The 24,123-nt window shown below is 34.3% G+C and overlaps 1 protein-coding gene across 4 annotated transcripts in view; it reads right to left on the bottom strand.

Moving 5' to 3' along the window:
- USP34 (ubiquitin specific peptidase 34) overlaps positions 1–24,123 on the bottom strand; it is a 313,145-nt gene that overhangs the window by 25,099 nt on the left and 263,923 nt on the right. For 3 of the 4 annotated variants that reach the window (XM_043983440.1, XM_043983444.1, XM_043983443.1), the window contains exons 62-69: positions 21,999–22,150; positions 21,592–21,640; positions 21,388–21,492; positions 21,248–21,292; positions 13,576–13,680; positions 12,712–12,859; positions 10,956–11,590; positions 6,515–6,550 (exon numbers count right to left, since the gene is read on the bottom strand). In XM_043983440.1, coding sequence (XP_043839375.1) covers positions 6,515–6,550; positions 10,956–11,590; positions 12,712–12,859; positions 13,576–13,680; positions 21,248–21,292; positions 21,388–21,492; positions 21,592–21,640; positions 21,999–22,150 — 1,275 coding nt within the window. The remainder of the gene's footprint in view (positions 1–6,514; positions 6,551–10,955; positions 11,591–12,711; positions 12,860–13,575; positions 13,681–21,247; positions 21,293–21,387; positions 21,493–21,591; positions 21,641–21,998; positions 22,151–24,123) is intronic. The other variant, XM_043983442.1, reaches the window with a different exon arrangement.

The raw sequence follows: 24,123 nt of genomic DNA, 5'->3' as shown, positions 1-24,123 counted from the left end.
GGAAGCATTTTTGCCTTAGCTTGCCATCACACCTTTACAATAATGAAATTCTTAACAAGAGGGAGTCATTTTTCCAGCATAGGCAGCTAAGGAAGACAGAAGTCTAGCAACATTGGTGTGGGAGCTGGCCAAGAGTGCACAGCAGCAGGGACAAGGAAGATTTCTACTGCCCAGTGACAGAGCCAAGACTAAACACCAGGGCAGGAAGCATCAAGGCAGAAAGAGAACCCAGAACCTCTGAAATAGGTAGTGCTCAAGCAAGAAGAGAAGCCACTGGGGCAGCACTGTTACTTATTACCCAGTTCTGAGTCACAGATTTAGAGTAGAAAGGAAGTGGAGGTGAGCCTAAGTTGATCACAGTTCCAAAATTAAGAATGTGGCTCTGAGCCCCGGAGCAGAGAGCATCACTCATTTATAACCTTTAGGCTCAGAACATAAACCCTCATTGTAATAACTAGAACAGGAGACCAAGACTAAAGAGGAATCTGAAATTTACTTGTTCTGAACTTGCAGAACCTCTAAGCAGGTTAATAGTAACTGAGTCCAGCAAGTCTACTAACACAACTACACAAAAGCCAACAGACACAACTTTCAGAGTTCAGACCAAGACTGAAAAGAAGAGACTTCCCCCCCCAGATCACATGACCTGAAATAAAAAGTACTGAAAAATTTCCGGACCCTAGACTAAGTTGTCAAAGTAGCAGAAAGATATAAAAGGACAAGAGCACAGTTAAAGACAAAACCCCTCTCCCCAGAAATGAAAAGAACGAAAGAAAGTCCAAAGTCCAAAGTAAGTTGGAAGAATGAACAAATTTTTAAAAAAAGAATCCTAAAGGTTTCCTATGAACTGCTGGGAAAACTGGAAAACAGTATGGCAAAACCTAAGTACAGACCAACATCTTATACCATATTCCAAGAAAAGGGAAAAAAGAATACCTCATTTAGATATAAAGGGTGATGCCATAAGCAAATTAGGAGAGCAAGGAATAGTTTACCTGTTGGATCTATGGAGAAAAGAAGAATTTGTGACTAAATAAGAGATAGAGAGCATTACTGGATATAAAGTAAATAATTTTGATTATATTAAATTAAAATGGTTTGGATCAAACAAAACCAATGCAACAAAGTTTAGAAGGAAAGACTGCTGGGAAACAAATTTTGCAGCAAGTATTTCTGATAAAGTCCTCATTTCTCAATTATATAGAGAATTGAGCTAAATTTATAAGGATACAGGTCATTCCCTAATTGATAAATGGTCGAGGGATATAAATAGGCAGTTTTCAGACAAAGAAATCAAAGCTATCTATAATAATCATATGATAAACATTGGAGGGTATATGAGAAAACTGGGACATTAACACACTGTTTCTATAGTTGGGAACTGATAAAACCATTCTAGGGAACAATTTGGAACTACACCAAAATGGTATAAAACTGTACATACACTTTGATCCAGCAATATCACTATGCCTGTTTCTGAAAGAGATTTTTTTAAAAAAGGGAATTAGACCTATTTGTACAAAAGTATTTATACAGCATTGCTTTTTGTAGTGGCAAAGAACTGGAAATTGAGGGGATGCCCATCAACTGGGGAATGGCTGAATAAGTTGTGGTATATGATTGTAATATAATACTATTGTGCTGTAAGAAATGATGAGCAGCCTAACTGGAAAAATCTGGAGAGACTTACATGAACTGATGCAAAATGAAGCAAGTCAAATCAGGAGAACGTTATAAACAATAACAGCAATTGTTGTTGCTGTTTGCCCTTCATTCTTTTTTTTCTTTTTGCAGGCAATGGGGGTTAAGTGACTTGCCCAGAGTCACACAGCTAGTAAGTGTCAAGTGTCTGAGGCCGGATTTGAACTCAGGTCCTCCTGAATCCAGGGCCGGTGCTTTAACCACTGTGCCATCTAGCTGCCCCCTTTTTTTTCTTTTTTAAAAAATTTTGTTGAGGTAATTGGGGCCAAGTGACTTGCCCAGGGTCACACAGCTAGCAAGTGCCAAGTGTCCGAGGCTGGACCCAAACACAGGTCCTCCTGAATCCAGGGCCGGTGCTCTATCCATTGAGCCACCTAGCTGCCCCATTTGCCCTTCATTCTTAAAAGGACCATGACATCAGAATCATATCACGAATTGCAGTGAATTGCAAGGTCACCAGACTCACTCTCTCCTTCAGAGCCATCTGGGTCCAGTGGCAAGATATATGTATATGTATATATTGCAGGGCAATGAGGGTTAGGTGACTTGCCCAGGGTCACACAGCTAGTAAGTGTCAAGTGTCTGAGGCTGGATTTGAACTCAGGTCCTCATGAATCCAGGGCCAGTGCTTTATCCACTATACCACACCTAGCTCCCCCCAGCTCTGGATATTTTTAAGGCAATTGGGGTTAAGTGACTTGCCCATGGTCACATAGCTAGTATCTGAGGTGAGGTTTGAACTTAGGTCCTTCCAACTTCAGGGTCAGTGCTCTATCCACTGCACCACCTAACAGCAATATTGTATGATAAAGAACTATGAATGATTTAGTTATTCTCAGCAATACAACAATCCATGAAAATCCCAAAGGGCTCATGATGAAACATGCAATCCATCTCCAGAGAAAGAACTGATGGAATCTGAATGCAGATCAAAGCATATTATTTTTCACTTCAGTTTTTTTTTCCCTTTTTTCCCCCTTTTGGTCTGTCTTCTTCACAACAATATAGAAATGTTTTGCCTGACTGCACATGTGTATAACTTACATCAAATTGTGAAGGAGGGAAAAAAATTTGGAACTCAAATTTTTTAAAAAGTGAAGGTTAAAAAAAAAAACCCAAAAAACCAAAACAAAACAAACAAAAATTTTTAAAAAGTGAATGTTTAAAATTGTCTACCTAGAATTGGGAAAAAAGAGAGGTACTATGTTATTCCTGATGAAAACAATATAGCAGAAGAGACTCTATAACATTCAAACAAAGAACCCAAAAGAGCGTATAAAGATAAATGTGTGAGAAACCGGGTAAACTATTTATGTTCTTCTAGTTGGGGAGGGCATAATATGTCACCTCTCATAACTTTAATATCATCAGGGGTCTTGGAGGGATTCTCAAGTAAATTCAACCAAACATTTAAAGAACAATTATTTTCAATACCATATAAACTATTTGGGAAAAAAAAAAGCAAAGGAGTCCTACCAAATTTCTTCTATGACATAAATATGGTGCTGATAACTAAACTGGAGAGAGCAAAAACAGAAAACAAAAACTACAGACCAATTTCCCTAATGAATATTAATGTAAAACTTTAAATAAAATAATACCAAGGAGATTACAGCAATATATCACAAAGATCATACATTATGAACAGGGATTTATGCTAGGAATAAGGAGAGGTTCAATATTAGGAAAACCTAATGGACCATATCCATAACCAAAACAACAAAAATCATAATAATCCCAATAGATACAGAAAAGCTTTTGATAAAATACAACTCTCATTCCTACTAAAAACACTAGAAAGCATAGGAATAAATGATAAGTGGCATCTATCTCAAACCATCAGCAAGCATTATTTGTAATGGGGATAAGCTAGAAGCCTTCCCAATAAGATCAGAGGTGAGACAAGGAAGCCCATTATCACCACCACTATTCAATATTGTACTTGAAATGCTAGCTGTGGTAATAAAGGAAGAAAAAAAAAAACTGAAGGAATTAGAACAGACCATTAGGAAACAAAACTGTCACTTTCCAGTCAGCATACTTAGAGAATTAACTAAAAAAACAAATTAAAACAATTAACAACTTCAGGATATAAAATAAATCCATATAAATCATCAACATTTCAACATATTACCAACAAAGTCCAGCAACAAGAGATAAAAAGAAAAATTCCATTTAAAATAACTACAAACAACATAAAATACTTGGGTATCTACCAAGTTTGCCTAGATAAAGCTAGGAACTATATAAAGACAATTGCAAAACACTTTTCACACAAATAAAGTCAAATCTAAACAACTGGAGAAATACTCATTGCTCATGGGTAAGCTGAGACAATATAATAAAAATGGACAAACAATAAAATAAGATATTATATATTGTAATTATATTACACATATATAATGAATAATTATGATATACAGTAATGCAATATATAATATGAAAAATAAAATACATAAATCAATTTACTTATTCAGGACTATACCAAATCAACAAAAAAATATTTTGTAGATCAAAAAAAATTATCTGCAAGAACAAAAGGTCAAGAATATCAAAGGAATCAGTTGAAAAAAATGTGAAGGAAGATGGCCTAGCAATTCCAGATCTCAAATTATATTACAAAAGCAACAATCATCAAAACAATATGGTACTGGCTAAAAAAACAGTAGTGGATCTGTGCAACTGATTAGGTATACAATACACACCACTAAATTACAATAGTATTCTATCATTTGATAAACCCAAATGTCCAAATTTGGGGGATAAGAATTCACTATTTGACAAAATTTACCAAGACAACTGGAAAGCTGTTGGGGAGAAACTAGGTATAGACCAACAGCTTACAGTATATGCCAAGATATAGTCAAAATAGGTTAATGATTTAAACATAAAATCTGATACCATAAGCAAATTAGGGGAAATTGGAAATGGAGAATTTTACCTTTCAGACCTATGGACAAGATAGAATTTATGACCAAGTAAGAGACAGGGATTATGGGATGAAAAATGGATAATTTTGAATACATGAAATCAAAAAGGCTTTGCATGAACAAAACCAATGCAGTCAAGATTAGAAGGAAAGTAGAAAACAGCAAGTTTCTTTGACAAAGACCTCATTTCTCAACTCTATGAGTCAAATTTATAAGAATGTGAGTAAATCCCCAAATGATATGAACAGACAGTTTTCAGATGAAGAAATCAAAGCTATCTATAGTCATATAAAAAAAATGTAACAAATCACCATTGATTAAAACAAATTAAATTAAAAAAACTCTGACATACCACCTCACACCTATCAGATTGGCTAATATGACAGAAAAAGAAAAGACAAATGTTAGAGGAGATGTGGAAAAACTGGAACATTAATGAACTATTGGTAGATCCAATCATTCTGGAACAATTAAGAACTATGCCTAAAGGCTATAAAACTGTGTATACCCTTTGACCCTAGTAGTATCAATACTAGGACTGTATCTCAAAGAAAGGCAAGGAAAAGGAAAAGGACCTATATGTACAAAAATATTTATAGTAGTTCTTTTTGTGGCTGCAAAGAACTGGAAATTGAGGGGATGCTCATTGATTGGGAATGGCTGAACAAGTTGTGGTATATGATTGTAAGAAACAATGAGCAGGATGGTTTCAGAAGACTTATATGAACTGATGCAAAGTGAGTTGAGCACAATCAGGGGAGCACGCTACAATGATCAACTGTGAATGACTTAGCTATTCTGAGCAATACTATGATCCTAGACAATGCTGAAGGACTTGTAATGAAAAATGCTAGCCACCTTCAGAGAAAGAACTGATAGAGTCAGAAATGCAGATCAAAATACTTTTTCTTTCTTTTCTTTTACAACAAGGCTAATCTCTTGCATGACTTCACAAGTATAACCTATATTACATTGCTTGTTTTCTCAAGGAAGGTTAAGGGGAGAAAGTAAGGGAGAGAATTTGGAATTCAAAATTAAAAAGAAATATGTTAAAAATATTTTACATGCAATTGAGAAAAAAAAGAAAAAACAATGAGCTGGTGAAAGAACAAATCAAAGCAACAATTTCATGAAAGGTAATATTACAATTTGTTGGATGTAGGCAAAGTAGTACTTAGAGGTATGTGTATATGTATGTACATATGTGTATTATGTGTGTGTATGTATGTGTATGTATGTGTATATATATATGTGTATATATATATATATATATATATTCCCCCCCTTTTTTCAATAATGGAAAGGTCAGATCAATGAATTGGGTATACAATTTTTAAAAATGAACAAAAATCAATGAAATTAATTAAATTACAATTAATTAAAAAACAAATTAACTTCTCCAATTAAACACCAAAATAGGCATTCTGAAAACTAAAGGAGAGCTACAAAATCGGAAAAAAAAAAACCCTACCCAACCAAAACATATTGAAATAATAAATAAAAACAAGTTTAAGAAAAAAAAATCATTGGCTAATTTGATTTTTAAAAAGAAGGAAAACTAAAATACCGGTTTTGAAAATGAAAAAGATAAATTCATAGCCAATTAAGAGGAAATGAAAACTATTTTACACAAATGACAATAAAACTGAAAATGCAGATGAAACTGAAAAAATATTTACAAAAATATGAATTGTTCATGTTAACAGAATAGGAAATATAATATTTAAATAACTATCTTAGAAAAAGAAATTTAATGTGCCATAAATTAACTCTCTAAGAAAAAACCCCAATACCAAACAGATTTATAAACAAATTCTATTAAACATTTAAAGAACAATTAATTCTAATGCTACATAAACTGTTTAAAAAAAAAAGAGTCCTACCAAATTCCTTCTATGACACAAATATGGTCTTGATACCTAAACCAGGGAGAGTCAAAATAGAAAAAGAAAATTATAGGCCAATTTCCCTAATGAATATTGATGCAACAATTTTAAATAAAACATTAGCAAGATTACATCAACACATCAAAAAACATCATACTCTTATTAAAAGGCTGGACTTATATACCAGGAGTTCAGGATTGGTTTAATATTAGGAAAATTATAAGCATATTAACCACATTAACAATGAAAACAATAAAAAAATCATGATTATTTTAATAGGTGCAGGAAAAGCTGTTAACAAAACACAACATTCCTATTAAGAACACTAGAAAATACAGAAATAAATGAAGCTTTTCTTAAAATGGTAAGTAGCATCTATCTAAATAAAAAATAAGCATTATTTCTAATGAGGATAAGCTAGAAAGAAGCCTTTCTAATAATATCAGAGGTGAAACAAGGATGTTTGTTATCACCACTACTATTCAATACTGTACTAGATCCTAGTTATAGCATTAAGACAAGAAACAGAAATTGAAGAAACATGGGCAATGTGGAAACAAAATGATCACTTTGTGCAGATGGTTTACTTGGAAAACTTTAGAGAGAAAACTAAAAAACTAACAGAAATAACTTCAGCAAAGTTGCAGGATATAAAATATACATGACAAATCATAAGTATTTCTGTATATTACCAACAGAGCTCATCAAGATGAGATAGAGAAATTCCATTTTAAATAACTGAAACAGTATAAAATACTTACGAATCTACTTTCCATAACACAGACAGGAAGCATATGAATACAATTATAAAACACTCTTTGCACCAATACAGATCTAAACAATTGAAGAAATATTAATGTCATGGGTATGCTGAGCCAATAATAATGAGGAAAATGCTATCTAAATTAATTTACTCATTCAGTACCAGATCGTATCAATCAAATTGCCAAAAAATTACTTTCTCAAGCTAGAAGCTAGAAAAAGGGTTTTGGTTTTTTTTTCAGGAATAAAAAGTCAAGAATATCCAAAAAAATCAATTTAAAAAAAGAAAGAAAAGGGCCTAGCAGTACCAGATTTCAAACTATACTACAAAGTTGTAATCATCAAAGAGATGTTACAGATTAGATACAAGATACACAAAAGCAAATGAGAACACTTAACTATTGTTTGATAAGCCCAAAGATTCCAGGTACTGGGGGAAAGAACTCACTTTTTGACCAAAACTGTTAGGAAACTGGAGAGTAGTCTGGCAGAAACTAGATATAAACAAACATCTCACACCACATACTAAAATAAGCTCAAAATGGGGTACGTAATCTAGACATAAAGAGTTATATCATAAGCAAATCAGGGGAGCATGGAATAATCTGTTAGATCTATAGATAAGGGCTCAGGAGTTCATGACCAAAAAAAGGGATTAAGAAGTTCACAGGAGGTAAACTGATTACATAAAAATTTTAAGACTTTGTCTTAACAAAACCAATGCAACTAAAATTAGAAGAAAAACATGAAACTGGGGGGGAAAATCTTTGCATTAAGTTTCTCTGATAAAAGTCTCATTTCACACATATATGTGTGTATACACACACACACATATAAACAGACAGACAGACAGACATAGAACTAAGTCAAATTTATAAGAGCCATTTACTAATTGATGAATAGGCAGTTTTCAGAGGAAGAAATTCAAGTTCTCATAGTCACATGAAAAATACTCTAAATCAATAATAATTAGAGAAATACAAATGAAAACAACTCTGAGGTACTAACACACACTCATCAGATTGGTTAAGATGACTAAAAAAGAAAATGACAACTGCTGGATAAGATGTGAGAAAACAGGTACAGCAATGTAGATCTGTAAGTTGAGCCAACAATTCTGGAGAACAATTTGGAACTATGCCCAAGGGGCCATAAAAACTGTGTATACACTCTAACCCAGCCAAACCCAGTACTAGATTTCTACCTCAAACAGAGCAAAGAAAAAGAAAAGGTACCTATGCTTACAAAAATACTTACGCCAACTCTTTTTTGTGGTGGCAAAGAATTGGAAATTGAAGGGATGCCCATCAACTGGGGAATGACTGGACAAGTTTTGGTACATGATTGTGATGGGATATTATTGTGCAATAAGAAATGACAAGCAGGATGGTTTTAGAAAAATCTGGCAATACTCATATGAACTCAGGTAAGTGAAATGAGTAGCACCAGAAGAACAATTTATACAGTAATAGCAATATTGTAAAGATCATCAACTTTGAAAGATTAAGCGGCTCTGATCAACACAATGACCAACCACAATTCCAAGGGACACATAATGAAACATGCTATTCACTTTCTGATAGAGAGCTGACAGACTAAGAATGTAAACAAGCATATTTTTATTTTTATTTTCTGTGGAGGATGAAGGGATGGGGGACATTGCTAATACAGAAAATTCTTTGGTAAGACTATATATTTTTATAATGGGTTTTATATTTCTCCACATTTCATTTGGTGAGGGAAGGAGGAAGAGAATTTGAAACTAAAAGTAAATGTAACAATTAAAAACAAGAAAAATTGTTTCCAATCTGCTAGGAAAGGGATCTTGACCTTTATCTTACACCACATACTCCAGTGAATTCCAGCTAGAAAATTTAAACATAAAAATCCCAATTATTAGTTTTTAAAAAACGGGGAAAAAAACAGAATAAAATATTTATTAAAATTGTGGAGGTGAGATTCTACAAATAGAAGGTAACTCATTCAATTAGGTATGTAATTGATGGGCTTAACATCATGAAAATAAAGTTTCTTTAAAAGAAAAAACAATATAATAAAAAACTAGGGAAAACATAAATGGCAGACAGATAAAACTTGGTATATAAAGGACTGTTAAAGTGTGATAGTAGTAATTCCCATGATATAATGGACAAATGGTCAAAAAGTATAAACATGTCATTTTGAGAGAGGAAGTAATTAAAATTTTTTAAAAAGCTAATCTTCACTAATAATGAAAGCCAAAAATGACAGCTTTGATATTTTGTCTTACCACTTCACACCCATAAAATGGGTAGAAATAATTAAAAAGCAATGAAACTAAACCATGGTGAGGGTATATATTTATTCTTTAAGGACCCAACATTTCACTGAGGTGATACAACATGTACACAATTGTGAAGTAAGGGACAGAGTAATGGGAAGAAAAGTACTCTTGCAAGAAAAAAAGGGATGGGGTTCAGAGAAGATAAACTAAAATTCGTAATAAATCTAAGAAAGCAAAGCTCCCAATTTAGCATTGGAGTTGACATCATCAACCTACATTTTTAAGTCATTTGAGTTAGAGATGACTGAATTTAACTGAGTTTTATAAATAGCAATGACAGTAATTCTATTTTCTCCTTATGTGATGGAATGGTAGAGTGAAAAGAATACACTGATTTTTTAATTCTGAGGCTGGGATTCAAGTCCAATTGTCCTCATGCATAGCTTATTTATATATAAATATATAAATAAAATTAAACAACTTGTGACAACCATTCTAGCTATGCCACTGTGGACAAGCCATTTATTTAGCTTTTCTGAGCCTTAGATTTCTTCTGTATACAAGAGAAACAATCCCTACTCGGGTCCCTCAAAGCATTACTGGCTTATCGTGGGACCAAAACAGGACAAATAAAATGTGTGAAAACAATATTTAAAGTGGTATTCACTTCTCACACTAATATGCATGTTTTAAAAGGGGTGGGGGTGAGATAACCAAACAAAAATCAGATTAAGGAACAATGTGATAAAAAAATAACTCAGAGACAATCTAGCATTTTTCTTGTTTATGTATGCTCATCTTTGTAATATCCAGTAGAATATTTTCCTATTTTAAGACAGGAAATATGACTGCAGTAGCCTAATTATCTATAGAAAAAGTAAGGCTCAGCTTTTATTTTTTTCACTACTTAATGTCATCTTTTTATTTCTTCTTTTATGAAAAAGTTTGAGAGGTTTTTTCAAAACTATATTCTGTAGGCAATCCATATTGATCCCAATACCATGTTCATGAAAATTTTACTTATATTACAAGCAATTAACATTACAAAAGAAGTAAATATAAAGATCTAGCTACTACTCTCTTTCCTTGGGTATTGCTAAAAAAAGCTTGCACTCACCTCAAGTTATTTTTTAAGTAAATATAATGGAAAATTGTTTACTAAAACCAAAGTCAACACAGGTAGGTGATATTCTATTTCATGATTCAAAACAATGTGACTACATAGATTTACATCAACAGATGTAAATGAGGCATCAAAATGATATTATAGTTCTGTGACATAATTTTACAAACTATAAGAAAATAAAACTACTTTAAAGGATTCCAGTTAATAACTACCACTTTCGAATAAAATATGTCTAAAGAAGTAACATTCTAAATTTGAAAATATAGGCAGAGAATCAATTTACTTACTCCAGGGTACTGGCTAGCATGTGGTGTAAGATTCTTAAAGGCCCACTGAATATTCTGATGAGATGCTAGCTGTCTTGTAAATGCAGGTGATTGCTCACAGCAGAGCCTCAAAATGCCATAGTAGGCAGGCAGCATCCCACGGTTAAAAAGCACCACATCCTGATCATCATGGTCAGCAAGGATGTAATTGAAGGCAATGTTCTTGGTCACCACTGGGTTCTGCACAATAAGGCGGACGTTCTCTGGACAGTCAACACATACGTTGTACCAAAAAGAAAGCAAAGCTTGCTTATTGTGGTTGGTAGCTATTGCTGGCTCAGAGAGTTTAGGTTGGAAAAGGTTCCACAAGTCCATGAAATATGTGGAAAACATAAGCTTCTCTGTTTTGGAGATGAGACAGTATGTCATGAAACTAAAGTAGGGCACCAACTTTGTGGTGCCATGAACAGCAGCATCAACATAAAGTTTGGCTCTGGAAAGCAAGCCAAGAAGTACATTGTAGACCTGATGCAGAACTACTGTGGTATCTGGACTGAGTGGCAGGTCACGTGTTGGGATGTGCAAAGACCGTGTCGACCGGAACATTTGACGAAATGAATTGCTTGGGATTAAGGATACCAGAAGATAAGCAGCAGCTAAAAGATACAAAACAAACTGTCAGAGCCTCACAAAACATATCAAGATGTTACAGAAAATTGAAAGAATTAAAAAAAAGGGACAAAATAGAAATTATGGTTTTACTTCATAAATATTAAAACGGTTACTGAGGGACTCAATGGAATTTTAAAAATCTTTTTGTCCCTGTAGGACCAATGAGATTAGGTACCTTTCATTATGGCATTACTGTTATTCATGCATTTTCAATAGTAATATTGGTAGAAATAGGAAAATGGGGAAGCAGCTTTGGCTAGAAGGCCAGTCATGCCCAATGGAAAAAAGGTAAACATTAGTTTATCACTCAGTTTTTTCAATTCTAGTGGGGACTGGCTGATAACATTTCAACATAACCAGTATCCTTTGTCATCCTGTGTATTTTATTTTATGCATTTAAAAATATTATTCTGAGAAGGGGTCCATAGGCTTCATACTGCCAAAAGGGTCCATGATACAAAAAAAGTAAAGAACCCTTGGCTCCAGTGTTTCAACCTGACATAAATTTTACCCCCCTCATTCACAGATAGGACAATAGAAGTCATTTAATCAAACATTCTAACCATGGGATTCATTCAATATCTTTGAAAGAAGAACATGCAGGTTCTTATGAAATCTTTTAAATGATGGAGAACTTATAAGGAAGTGATCCAATGAAGGTCAGTAATAACTCCTTAAAACTGTGTAGAAATTGAACTCTGTACATCCATTTGTTGTATTTTTTCCCCCTCTGGAACAACATAAGTTTACTCTTTCTTCTACATGACTGCCTTCAAATACTTGGAAGATAGCTAGTATTTCAACCCTTCCCTTCTTTAGGCTAAATATCTCCAGTTTCTTCAAATGCTCTTTATATGAGTTCTAGACTGTACTCTTTCTCTTACAACAGGGTTAGTACATAGTAAGCACTTAATAAATGCTTTTCTCTCTCCTTTCATCCCTCCCCATTTCATTATGGTCATATCTCTCCATAAAAAAATCCTCTACATCCACTTAACCTCAAAGATAATAACTTCAAGTATTTGTAAAATGTTGCCTATATATTTGTACCCTTGTACATTTCCACAAATCTACCTTTTGCTATTTGGACAAATTTCTAACTTACAAGTTCTAACTCGAGGATAATTATGTGCCAAAAGAAAGCGCTCAACCCAATTCTCCATATTCTGGAGCACCCAGCTATGTGCCAATTTATTGCGGGGTGTCTGTACTGCCAACCAATCAAGGCATTGAGAAGGGTTGTATTCAATCACCTACAAAATGAAAGAGAAAAAGCATTAAGCAAGTTTAAAGAAAAGGTTACAAAGCAATGTATTTAATAGGATACAAAGTATTAGATTTGCTTCTATATGCACATTTTTGTGTGTGTGTAAGGCAATTGGGGTTAAGTGACTTGCCCAGGGTCACACAGCTAGTAAGTGTCAAGTGTCTGAGGCCACATTTGAACTCAGGTCCTGACTCCAGAGCTGGTGCTCTATCCACTGCACCAACTAGCTGTCTCTCTGTATGCACTTGTAAGGAGAACATTTACTTAAATATTTTAAACCAAGAAGATTACTAAACCGGTCATCTTGGAGGGTGATCTCACCTAAGTTTTTGTTTGTTTATTTCTATCCTGTTATTTCTGATAATAGAAAACATGTAATGAAGAATTTCTCATTTGACAGGTGAATAAATTACCGCTTAATAAAGGATAAAAGAGGAAACAAACACAAAGACTAGTTCTGTATATTTCTCCAATTTTTAAGTGTAGGGCTGGGAGAGAGAAGCACCATCCACAACACCACCCATGTTCTTTAATTTAAGCCATTAATAAGGTAGCACTGATTTCTGTTTCACAGTTACATCTTCATTCCCAGTCCTGTTCATCCATTTTTAGGTGCCAAAGTGTTTTATGACTATAACTAAATTATAAAAGTCAACTGACTGGAAAAAAATATGAAAAACCAAAATCAACTTTTTTACATACCTCCCATATCCGCTGCAGAATATAAGATGCAAAAGGTGGCATTCCTGGAGGCCCACCAGCAAACTCCATTAACATAGTTAATAATTTAAAGAAAGGGTTGGCAGCCTGAAACACATATAAAATAAAACCTATACATTTTTATTTATAAAAGTTATTATTATGCACTTAAATTAAACATAACCAAATAAGTATACATTTAAAAATTATTACATTAAGAATGTATTCAATGTATGTGCATTCACAGACACACACACAAATAAAGAAAAAGTTTTATTAGCTGCTCCCTCTAAGTCCCCTTCTATTGTGAATTCATTCATCTTTATATATACTTGTACCATCAGGACAGTGCCTTGTACTTTTTTTGGCGGGGTGGGGTGCTATGGACTTGTAATTACATTTTTGTTGCAAATGCTGACAACCAATGAAATTTGGCAAAACTTTTTGTAACTTATAGTCTTAGAGAGCTTCCTGTAGCACTAAAAGAAAGATGACCAAGAAAAAAATGCCCTGCTAATGGTTAAACAGCTACATAGCTAAATTCCTTCAGAAAACTATTTACAATTAGTGCTTCCAATTCTGCTTCTTAATCTCTTTGAAATCCTCTTTAGTCAGACTTCAAAACTTCTATCTTCAGTTACTAATGATATCTTAATTGCCAAATTTAATGGCCTTTTTTCAATCCTCATCTTCTACCTCTTCCAAACCTTTGATGTTGCTTATTTCCCCTCGCAACACTGCTCTTTGTTCTCCTACTCCCTATGTGATCCCTCCTTTTTAGTCTCTTTTACTAGATCTTCATCCAGATCACGCCCAATTACTGTGAGTATTTCCAAAAACTCTGTCCTGGGCCCTCCTTTCTTCATTTATTATACTATTTCACTTGGTGATTCCATCAGCTCCATGGATACAATTTTCTCTATGCAAATGATATTTTAAAAAAAACTTTTACATTTTTTATGGAATAAAACAAGCATTTCCATTAAAATGGATAATAAAAATGATTGCACATGAAACTGAAAATCTTATGTACAACTTTTAAATACATAATAATCATGTGGATTTCTTTCCCCCCACCAAGATACTGGTTTTTTGTTTGTTTGTTTGTTTTTGGTTTTTTTGCTGGGCAATTGGGGTTAAGTGACTTGCCCAGGGTCACACAGCTAGTTAAGTGTCAAGTGTCTGAAGCCGCATTTGAACTCAGGTACTCCCGAATCCAGAGCTGGTGCTTTATCCACTGCGCCACCTAGCCACCCCCCAAGATACTGTTTTAAGAACAACTTTGAGCAAAGAGGTCTTTTCTACAATTATCAATACCCAAAGGAAATACTACAAAGGAAGGTGCTATCTGCATCCAGAGAAAGAAGTGATAAATAGAAACATTTATAGAATGATTTTTACATATATGTGTGTGTCCGATGGCATGCAGATGATTCTCATATTATTTATCCAGATTTAACTTTCTTGACCTCCAGTCTTGCATTTACAAATGCCTATCAGACATCTCAAACTGGGTATTCCTTGGACAACTTAAACTCAATATCCAAAACTAATATTTTCTCTTTTCCCTCCAAACTCTCCCCTCTTGCCAATTTCTATATTGCTGCCTAAGGCACCTCCTAATCATCCATACTCACAATCTAGGAGTCATCCATAACTCATTCTCTCTCATTCCTCTCACCCAATTTGTTTCTAAAGCCTGTAAATTCTACCTTCACAACATAACTAATATACTCTTCCTCCTCTCCTTTAACACTGCTGCAACTCTGGTATGGGCCCTCATAACCTCATGCTTTGACTACTGCAATAGCCTTCTGCTTGGTCTCCCTGCCTCAAGGCTCTATCTATCAATTCTCATGCCAAAACAACCTTCTTAAAATGTATGTTTGACTGTATGACCTCTGCAAACCCCCACCCCCATTCCCCACCAAATTCCAGTAGCTCTCTATCACCTCCATAATCAAATATAAAATTGTTTGGCCTTTAAAGCTCTTCATAACATGACCCTTTCCTACTGTATGAGATGATTATGGATTTGAGTCAGATTAAACTCTGAGGATGAGGGCTGGAAGATACCCAGCCTTGCCCCAGTGTAGTTAGTTTAAAAGTTTATTGCTTGAGGGGCAGCTGGGTGGCACAGTGGATAGAGCACCGGCCTTGGAGTCAGGAGGACCTGAGTTCAAATCCAACCTCAGACACTTAACACTTACTAGCTGTGTGACTCTGGGCAAGTCACTTAACCTCAACTGCCTCACTTAAAAAAAAAAAAAGTTTATTGCTTGTCAAATTCTCACTGTCTCCTTTAAGTTTTATTGCCAATTAACAGTATTTTTACTTTTGCTCAGTCTCCCCATTTGTCATCTACATCTTAGTTTCATCTGGAATCCATCATATGTCAGAACCCCAGTCCCTGTTGAGTGGGTTGGGGGATTCACCCACTGATTCAATATTCGGGACTCAAGAAGAAAGGACAAGGCTCAGCACTGGATGCGGCACTTAAGTTGAGACCAGATGTTAAGTGACATGTTTCTTTTTCTCAGAGGAGAATCCCCTTGACCCTAGGGTCCCAACAATGGATTATTCTTTTATTCTTTATTCTATTTCTTTGATTTCCCAACATAGCCAAAGATAAATTTTAACCCTGTCATCCTTCTAAAATTAACACTACTACAAAACAATGCTGAAACACCTGAGTGACTCTTTCTGTTATTCAAGTTGAATATCTTTGGAGATAGGGGCCAGGAGAGGGGAGGAGGGGAGTCAGTGGGAACTGTGATCCCTCTCATTGTCATTTCCCTGTCCCCTCTTCCTTTGGTTTGACCTTGTTCCCCCTCTCCTTTTCCCCCATATTCCTAGAACACATATACATGTCTCCATACGTTGATCACGAGCTAAACACGCACCCTGGGTGAAACAGGATTGGATGTTAGATTATGAGCTCGCCCTAGTGTGCAGGGGGGGGGGGGGGGGGGGGGGGGAGAGAAGCCAAACCAACATTCCTATAAAAGCTCAAGGCATGTATTAGCTATTGGGACTCAATTATTGAGTTTGCCCATTCCTGCAGGAATGTAATAAATCTGTCTCTGCTTGACTTGGTGGTCTCCTCGAGTTATTTGAGTAAACTGAGTTTGCCCTACCTTTCCACATACTTTATGATCCAGTGATACAGGTCTTCTTGATATTCCTCTTTTACCACATTCTATCTCCCTACTCAGAGCATGTAGTCCATCAGTCCATCAACAATGGACTTACTACCAGTCACTGTGCTAAATGTTGGAGATACAATTTCATTAGCAATGTATGATGGCACCTTTTCTCCACAAGTTGGTCAGCACTGAATTTTGCAATTTTAAAAAATTTTACAGGTATGAATAGGTATGTGAAAGTTTCTTTAATTCATACTTTTCTTATTATCAGAAAGGATGAATATTTCTTGAACTATTTACTACTTGAAGCAGCTTTTTTACATATTTTATTGCCAATTTCTTCTAGTGAGTAGTTTGAAATTTTATTCTTCACAACTGATAGAAATATATTTCCTTTCCTTCAGATTTTAAAGTTTTCTTATATTTTATTTTATAACAGAGCAAAGCTGCTTTGTTTAATATAGTATGAGGTAAGGATATAACTTTCCCCTCGACAATGTTAGTCAAATTTCTCTGTTTTAACCTAGAATGTCAAAGAGTAATTCTAATATTCAGATTTATATTCTGTTCCTTTTGTCTATAGGGAGGTAGGTGGCATTATTTTTTAATTTTTAAATTAAATTTTCTTAAATTTTCTCCTGTGTAAAACTGAGATAATTATATCTGATTTACTGATCTATCTCAAAGTGTTGTTTCAAGTGCTTGGCAAAGTTCAAATGCAAAGTTAAGCTTATAAACAACAAAATTGACTCCCCCCCTAACCCCTCCCCAAATAAAGCCACTGGATCTGAAGTCAGGAAGATCTGAGTTCAAATTTATTCCCATACACTTACTAGCTGTGTGACCCTAGGCAAGCTACCTAACTGCTATATGCTTCAGTTTCCTCATCTGTAAAATAAGGATAATAGCAGCCACCTTCCAAGTTTGTTGTGAAGCTCTAATGAGATATCTGTCAAATGCTTTGCAAACCCTAAAGTGCCACAGAGATACTAGCTATTATTGTGTCTATATTTTTTTCCTCCTCTTACCAAAAAACTAATATATTTAAAGCCAAGGGCTTCCTCTACGCATTCAAATTAACCTTTGATATTCTTGCTCTCTTATTTTACCACATTCTGTTATGATTATGTCCAATTTTTAAAATTAAACCAAATGGAATTTTATTATAATACTACTAAACCTATAAATTAATTTAGGAAATATTGTAAATTTTTTACTCATCCACAAACATGGATAAGTAATTATTATCAATTATTTAGACTTTTGCTTTATTACCATATGACATATAATGTGTTTATGTAAATTGATGACCACATTTTGTGTTGTTATACATGGGATTTTTTAATAATAATTTTTATTGGTCTCTATTTGTAATATGATGTTTGTAAATGATTTTGTGGGATTATACCTTGTATTTGTAACCTTGATGAACACAATTATTATCTATCTGAATCAGATTTTTCTTTTTTGTTGACACAGAGAATGAATATTGGACTTCAAGTTATGAGTTCAAATCCTGTCCTTGATATATATTAGCTATGTAAGCATGGGCAAGTCACTTACCTTCTCTGAGCTTAAATTTTCTCCTGTGTAAAACTGAGATAATTATATCTGATTTACTGATCTATCTCAAAGTGTTGTTTCAAGTGCTTGGCAAAGTTCAAATGCAAAGTTAAGCTTATAAACAACAAAATTGACTCCCCCCTAACCCCTCCCCAAATAAAGGAAAGAAAAAAAGAATTTTTAAAAAGCATAAAAGCCTTGGACAAAGTACAGCAGTCATTTATGTTAAACATCCTAAAAAACATCAACATGGAAGTAACTTTAAGAGTATAAATAGCACATTGCATACTAAAACAAAAAGAGCAGTCATTATTTGGGTCTCCAGTAACCGAACCAGAAAGAATCTGGTAGCAGGAAGCAACGAGTAAAAAGATAAAGGTGGGCTGAGTTGTAGCAGGGAAGGGAGAGATAAAAGAAGGCTATGAACTTTTTTTTGGGGGGGTGGGGCATTTGGGGTGTGCCCAGGGTCACACACCTAGTAAGTGTCAAGTGTCTGAGATTGGATTTGAACTCAGGTCCTCCTGAATCCAGGGCCAGTGCTATATGCACTGCACCACCTAGCTGCCCCAGCTATGAACTCTTGTAAGAATTTCAACAGAGTAGAGTCAGGTTAAAAACTACCTTACTGTACCCACTTTTTCAAGAACTAAAATTTTGAGAAAAGGTCTATTCTTCTGTTATCTTTCCCTCCTCATGGCCCTCATTCTACTGGTTTCTCACTGTAACACATTTTACTCACTTACCCCAATGTTTGTATTAATCTGAACATCTACTTTAATACGAGAAGCTGACAGCTAGCTAGAGATTAAAATAAATTTAAATTAGGGCAAAAAAGACAAATTTCTGCCTAAATTTTAAGAATTTTTCTAAGTGGAAGCTCTAAGCTATCATGATTCTATTCTTAACATTTCATTTAACATAATAAACAAACAAATAAAATATGAGCTCCAAGAGAGGATGGGTCCACTATATTGGTTGCAGTAATATAGAGAGCAGGAGTACACAGAGTTGCTGAGAAATTGTGATTTGCCCAGGATTAAACAGCCAGTATTTGTAAAAGGCAGGAATTGAAGGCAGATCTTCATAAAAATTTGCTCTACTGGTTCCTATATTAATTCTTCAATCTTTTTTCCCTGTCTTTCTACAATCCTGACAATTTCTAATTCAATTATTCTTTTTTCCTCATCCTCTGTAACCAATCAAATGTCAAGTCTTATCAATTTTACTTCTATAGCTCTCCTAACCATTGCCTTTTCTTTACTCCCATGATTAAGGTGACAGTTTAAGCCCTTATGACCTCTCACCTGGATACTGTTATAGCCTCCTAATTAGTCTCCCTCCTCCATTCTCTACCCTCTCTAATCTTCCACAAGTTGCAACACTGATATTCCTAAAGCAAAGGTCAAGACCACATGACTCCCTTGCTCAAGGGATACCTATTGCTTCTAAGATAAAATATAAATTCCTTAGCTTGAGATCTGAAGCATTTCACAATCTGTCTTCAGCCCATCTAGAAAGTTTGTAGAATGATTTCACATAATCCTCTCTCTCATTCTATGTATAATGAAGCCAAACAAATCAGTTTTTCACACATGTGCCTAACATATCGATAGTTAACATTTGTACAGGGTTTTTAGATTGCAAAGTATTTTACATATATAATAATAGGTGGAGTTCATGTAGCACTTTAAGGTTTGCAAAGTACTCTACAAATATTATCTCATTTTATCCTTACCTTGGGAGATAGTTGCTATTATTATAGCAGTCAGAAAGAAATTAAGGGAGTGCCCACGGTCACATAGCTAGTAAGCATCTGAGTCTGTATCTCAACTTGAAATTTCTTGACTCCAGGTCTAGAGCTTCTATCTACTTATTTAATCCTCATAATAAACTTGAGAAATAGATGATATCATTATCTCCATTTTACAAATGAAGAGATTCAGTCCCTACAAGGTTAAGTATCGGGTTTTTTTGGGTGGGGCAATGAGGGTTAAGTGACTTGCCCAGGGTCACACAGCTAGTAAGTGTCAAGTATCTGAGTCCAGATTTGAACTCAGGTCCTGAATCCAAGGCCAGTGCTTTATCTACTCTGCCACCTAGCTGCCCCAAAGGTTAAGTCACAGAATTATCAATGGTAGAGGGAGAATTAATTAGAACCTAGGTCTTCCTTACTCCAAGTATCTTTCTCCTAAACCATGATGACAATTATGTGCTGAGGCAAGTCACTTAACCCTCATTGTCCAGCCAAAAACAAAAACCAACAAAAAAAAATCAACAAAAACAAACCAAAACAAACAAAAAACCAAAACCCAAACCAAACAAAAATAAAACAAAGATTTATGTATTGTCTCTACTAACACATACTGCAACTCTTCATGCAATTAGCTGAAAGTCTGGAAAATTACACCTGTAAATCAATCAAGGCAAGCCCACATACTCTAATCAATTTGAATTTTTCTTTTTATGTTTAGAAACAAACAAAAACCCCTTATACCAAGCACTCTTCAATTTGATACATTGTCCTAACACAGTGTTTTATGTGGAAGACATGATACTCAGAACAAGTAAGTAAATGGAGATAAACTAAGTGTCATAGCTTTTCAACTGTCAATAAACCAAGTTCAGCATGTCATAGCAACTTTAACATTTCCACCAGCAATAATGAATTCTCTGTTATAACATGACTTTATTTGCTTCATTACTTTGTTTCAGGGACTGCTCCAAATAATTCTGTTTATTTTTTTGCATAAATTCCATTTAAAAGAACAGTGGGAGTAATAAAATAAAACATCTAGCGAATGTCATAAAGATAGCTAGTTAATTTGGTATATTAAATTACCTTCCTTTAATGAGAGGTTTACTACAATGCTAAAAATACAATAAGCATTAATATACATATTTTACTTTGAGAATAGCTTAAAAGATTTGTTTTGATGGCAGGTGTAGTAAAATTATTTAGTACATACCTCAGGTGTCAGTTTTGCTATGGATGTGAAAAGCATGGAAATAATCTTTAAAAAAAGAGAAAGAAAGATTTTCAAAATTTTTCTTAAAATATTAAAAAGCCTCTCTATTCCTTTGTAAGTCAGTATTTCTCAGCACTTACATGTTCTGCAAGTCGATTATTATATCGACAAAGGCTGAAAATCAGATTACAGGTTTGTCTTATATTGATTCCATCACGAATATGTTGAAACAAGAAGGGAAATCCCTGTAAAAAGTAATGTTATTAATTTTGCAAGCAATATTATTTGTGTTAAATATTCTATTTATATTATTTTCCCTCCAAATGTTTCAGAGATTACTTTACCTTTCCACCTGTTAATGCTGCCATATCATTCTGAGATAAAGTTAAGTGTCTGAAACAAAAAGAAAAAGAGATTGAAATGAATTCTCATTCCTTAATCCACCACTGCAGAAAAATGACTGGTTCTTTTCCTAGCATTAGTTACCTGAAAGACTAACAGTAGAAATCTGAGAAGATTCAGTTATTCTTTATCTACTTTACACCCACCAAGTTGCTTTTAAAAGATTTTGAGCTACCTAGGACATGGTTATAGAAGCCTGATTTGATACAGAAGGAACTGGAACCCTCAGAATCAAGCTGAGTTTTAAACAGCACTGCAAAACTATTTTAAAATTGCATAACATTCACTGACCAAAATATATTACAGGAATTGGATTAAAAATAATTTAAGTGTGTTCAAACTATTTTACCTTTCTGAGCGGGATTGTTCAACCAAAAGAGCAACTAAAGCTATCATCTTTTCAAGTGCAGCAGGCCTGTATTTTTCTTCTGCCAAAGACAGTATGTCTTCTTCTTCTTCTTCTTCTTCCCCTTCTTCTTCTGACAGCACTTCAACTTGAGGCTAAGGAATAAAAACAAAACTCATGGTTTCTGAATAGGGTTTGGTTTTATTGATTGTGGACAGCCCAGGGTTTTCTGGGAAGGAGAAGGGAAGAGATTCTCCATTCTGGTGTGTGTGAGAGGAGAGGGAGACGGAATACAGCTGTTTTGCTCTTTGGGAACAGCTGAGTCCACTTGGTGTGATTTCAGTTTGTATTATTTTCCTTCCCCTATTCCCTTTTTCCCTTGTCCCCAGTTCTACTAGGGACACTTGTTTTACATTTGTTCTTCTTAATAAACCCTGTTTCATTTTTTTTTTGGAAAAAGGTTGTTAATCTCCTTCCTTACCCCAATATTACAGCTCGCCGTCCAATTAACTTTCCTCATATTGAATTTGGCCCTTACAATACTAATGCATCATTTTACCATTCTGATTCTCTTTAGCTCATCTAGAAAATGTTGATAATGGCATTTGCCTTACCGGCCTTACAAAGAGATGATGTGAAGAAAGTATTTTATAAACCTTAAAAGTATCATATATATATATATATATATATATATATATATATATATATATATATATATATATATATATATGTCCCATGTAAATAGACACTTACACCAGATATAATATACTTCATGAATATATTGGTTACTTTAATTTTCTTATGTATATCCAGCTAGCTCTACTGAACTCAAATGCATCCAAGTCTGGAAGTAATGCTGACTTCTTGATAGCAATATCGACAGAATACACATTGAGTCAAGTACTAATCTGGAAAGGTTTCAAGGATGTGCCTGGAAATAGATTATGTGTGTTTGCTACATGAAGACTAGTTCAGGATTCTACGTAATTTAGGTATGATCATTACCAGATCCATACCATGTATCAGTTACAGAATTTTTCAGCCAAAGCAAGTCATGAAGAATGTTTACTAAAGTGAAAAGGAACTGTGATATATACTGGTGAAAGTAGTACCATTATAGAGTGTTAAACATTTGTATAAATGTTATTTGTATAAAACTTTAAAGTTTAAAAAGTGCTTAATAAGTCTGTAAAGCAGGTTTTGTTATTAACCCCATTTTACAGATTAGGAAATTTACTCAACAATGTTAAGTGACTGATCCAGAATCACAAAACTGATAAGCAAGTGCCTTAGGTGGGATTTGAACTTAGGCATTCTTGACTAAAGGTTTAGTATAGTATCCACTGTGCAATGAATAAAATCAACAACTTTATGGAGAGTTCCAGGTAATAGCATATGGACTTGAAAAATATATTTTTGCTGTCAAATGAAATTCTATGAAATCATTCTAAATTTTCATCAGCAGTACAAAACAAACAATTTTGTTGGGATTATTAAGTTGAGATGGATATATTCCCATAAGGACATAATACAAATACTCTTGACGGGAAACTGGATGGATATTTCCTTACAGATATAGCTTTGGTCAGGCTCTCAAGGCTCCCATTGGTTATCAGCCAAAGTGAAGAACAACACACAAACATATTTATTGTTCTAATGTCTCTCCTCTATACTAGAAAACTCTGCCTGGCGGTTGGCTTATAAAATGGCTTAAATTTTTATATCATAAAGACCAAACCAATATTAAGCAGTTAGTAAATATAATTTGACTCTTCTATACCCTAATAGAAAAATAGTCAAAGGATATGAACTGGTAGTTCAAAAGGGAAAAAAAAAACAGCAAAAACCATGAGAATGCTCTAAATCACTAATAATTAAGATAAATAAAAAAATTAAATATATTTGAGGTTCTTATAGCTAATTAAATTGGCAAAGGTGACAAAAAAGGAAAATGACAATTTCTGGAGAGGGCAGGGGAAGACAAGCACACTAATATACTGACGTGGAACTGTAAATTGGTTCAAGCATTTTGGGAGGCAATTTTGGCCTACAGCCAAAATGTCACTGAACTGTGCATACTTTTTGATCCAACAACATTATAACTAGGCTTATACACTAAACAGATCAA

This window comes from Dromiciops gliroides, chromosome 2 (assembly GCF_019393635.1).
Source record: "Dromiciops gliroides isolate mDroGli1 chromosome 2, mDroGli1.pri, whole genome shotgun sequence".
Classification (NCBI taxonomy): Eukaryota; Metazoa; Chordata; class Mammalia; order Microbiotheria; family Microbiotheriidae; genus Dromiciops; species Dromiciops gliroides.
The sequence above is the reverse complement of the archived record's forward strand: the minus strand, read 5'-3'. Positions and strand labels throughout refer to the sequence as shown.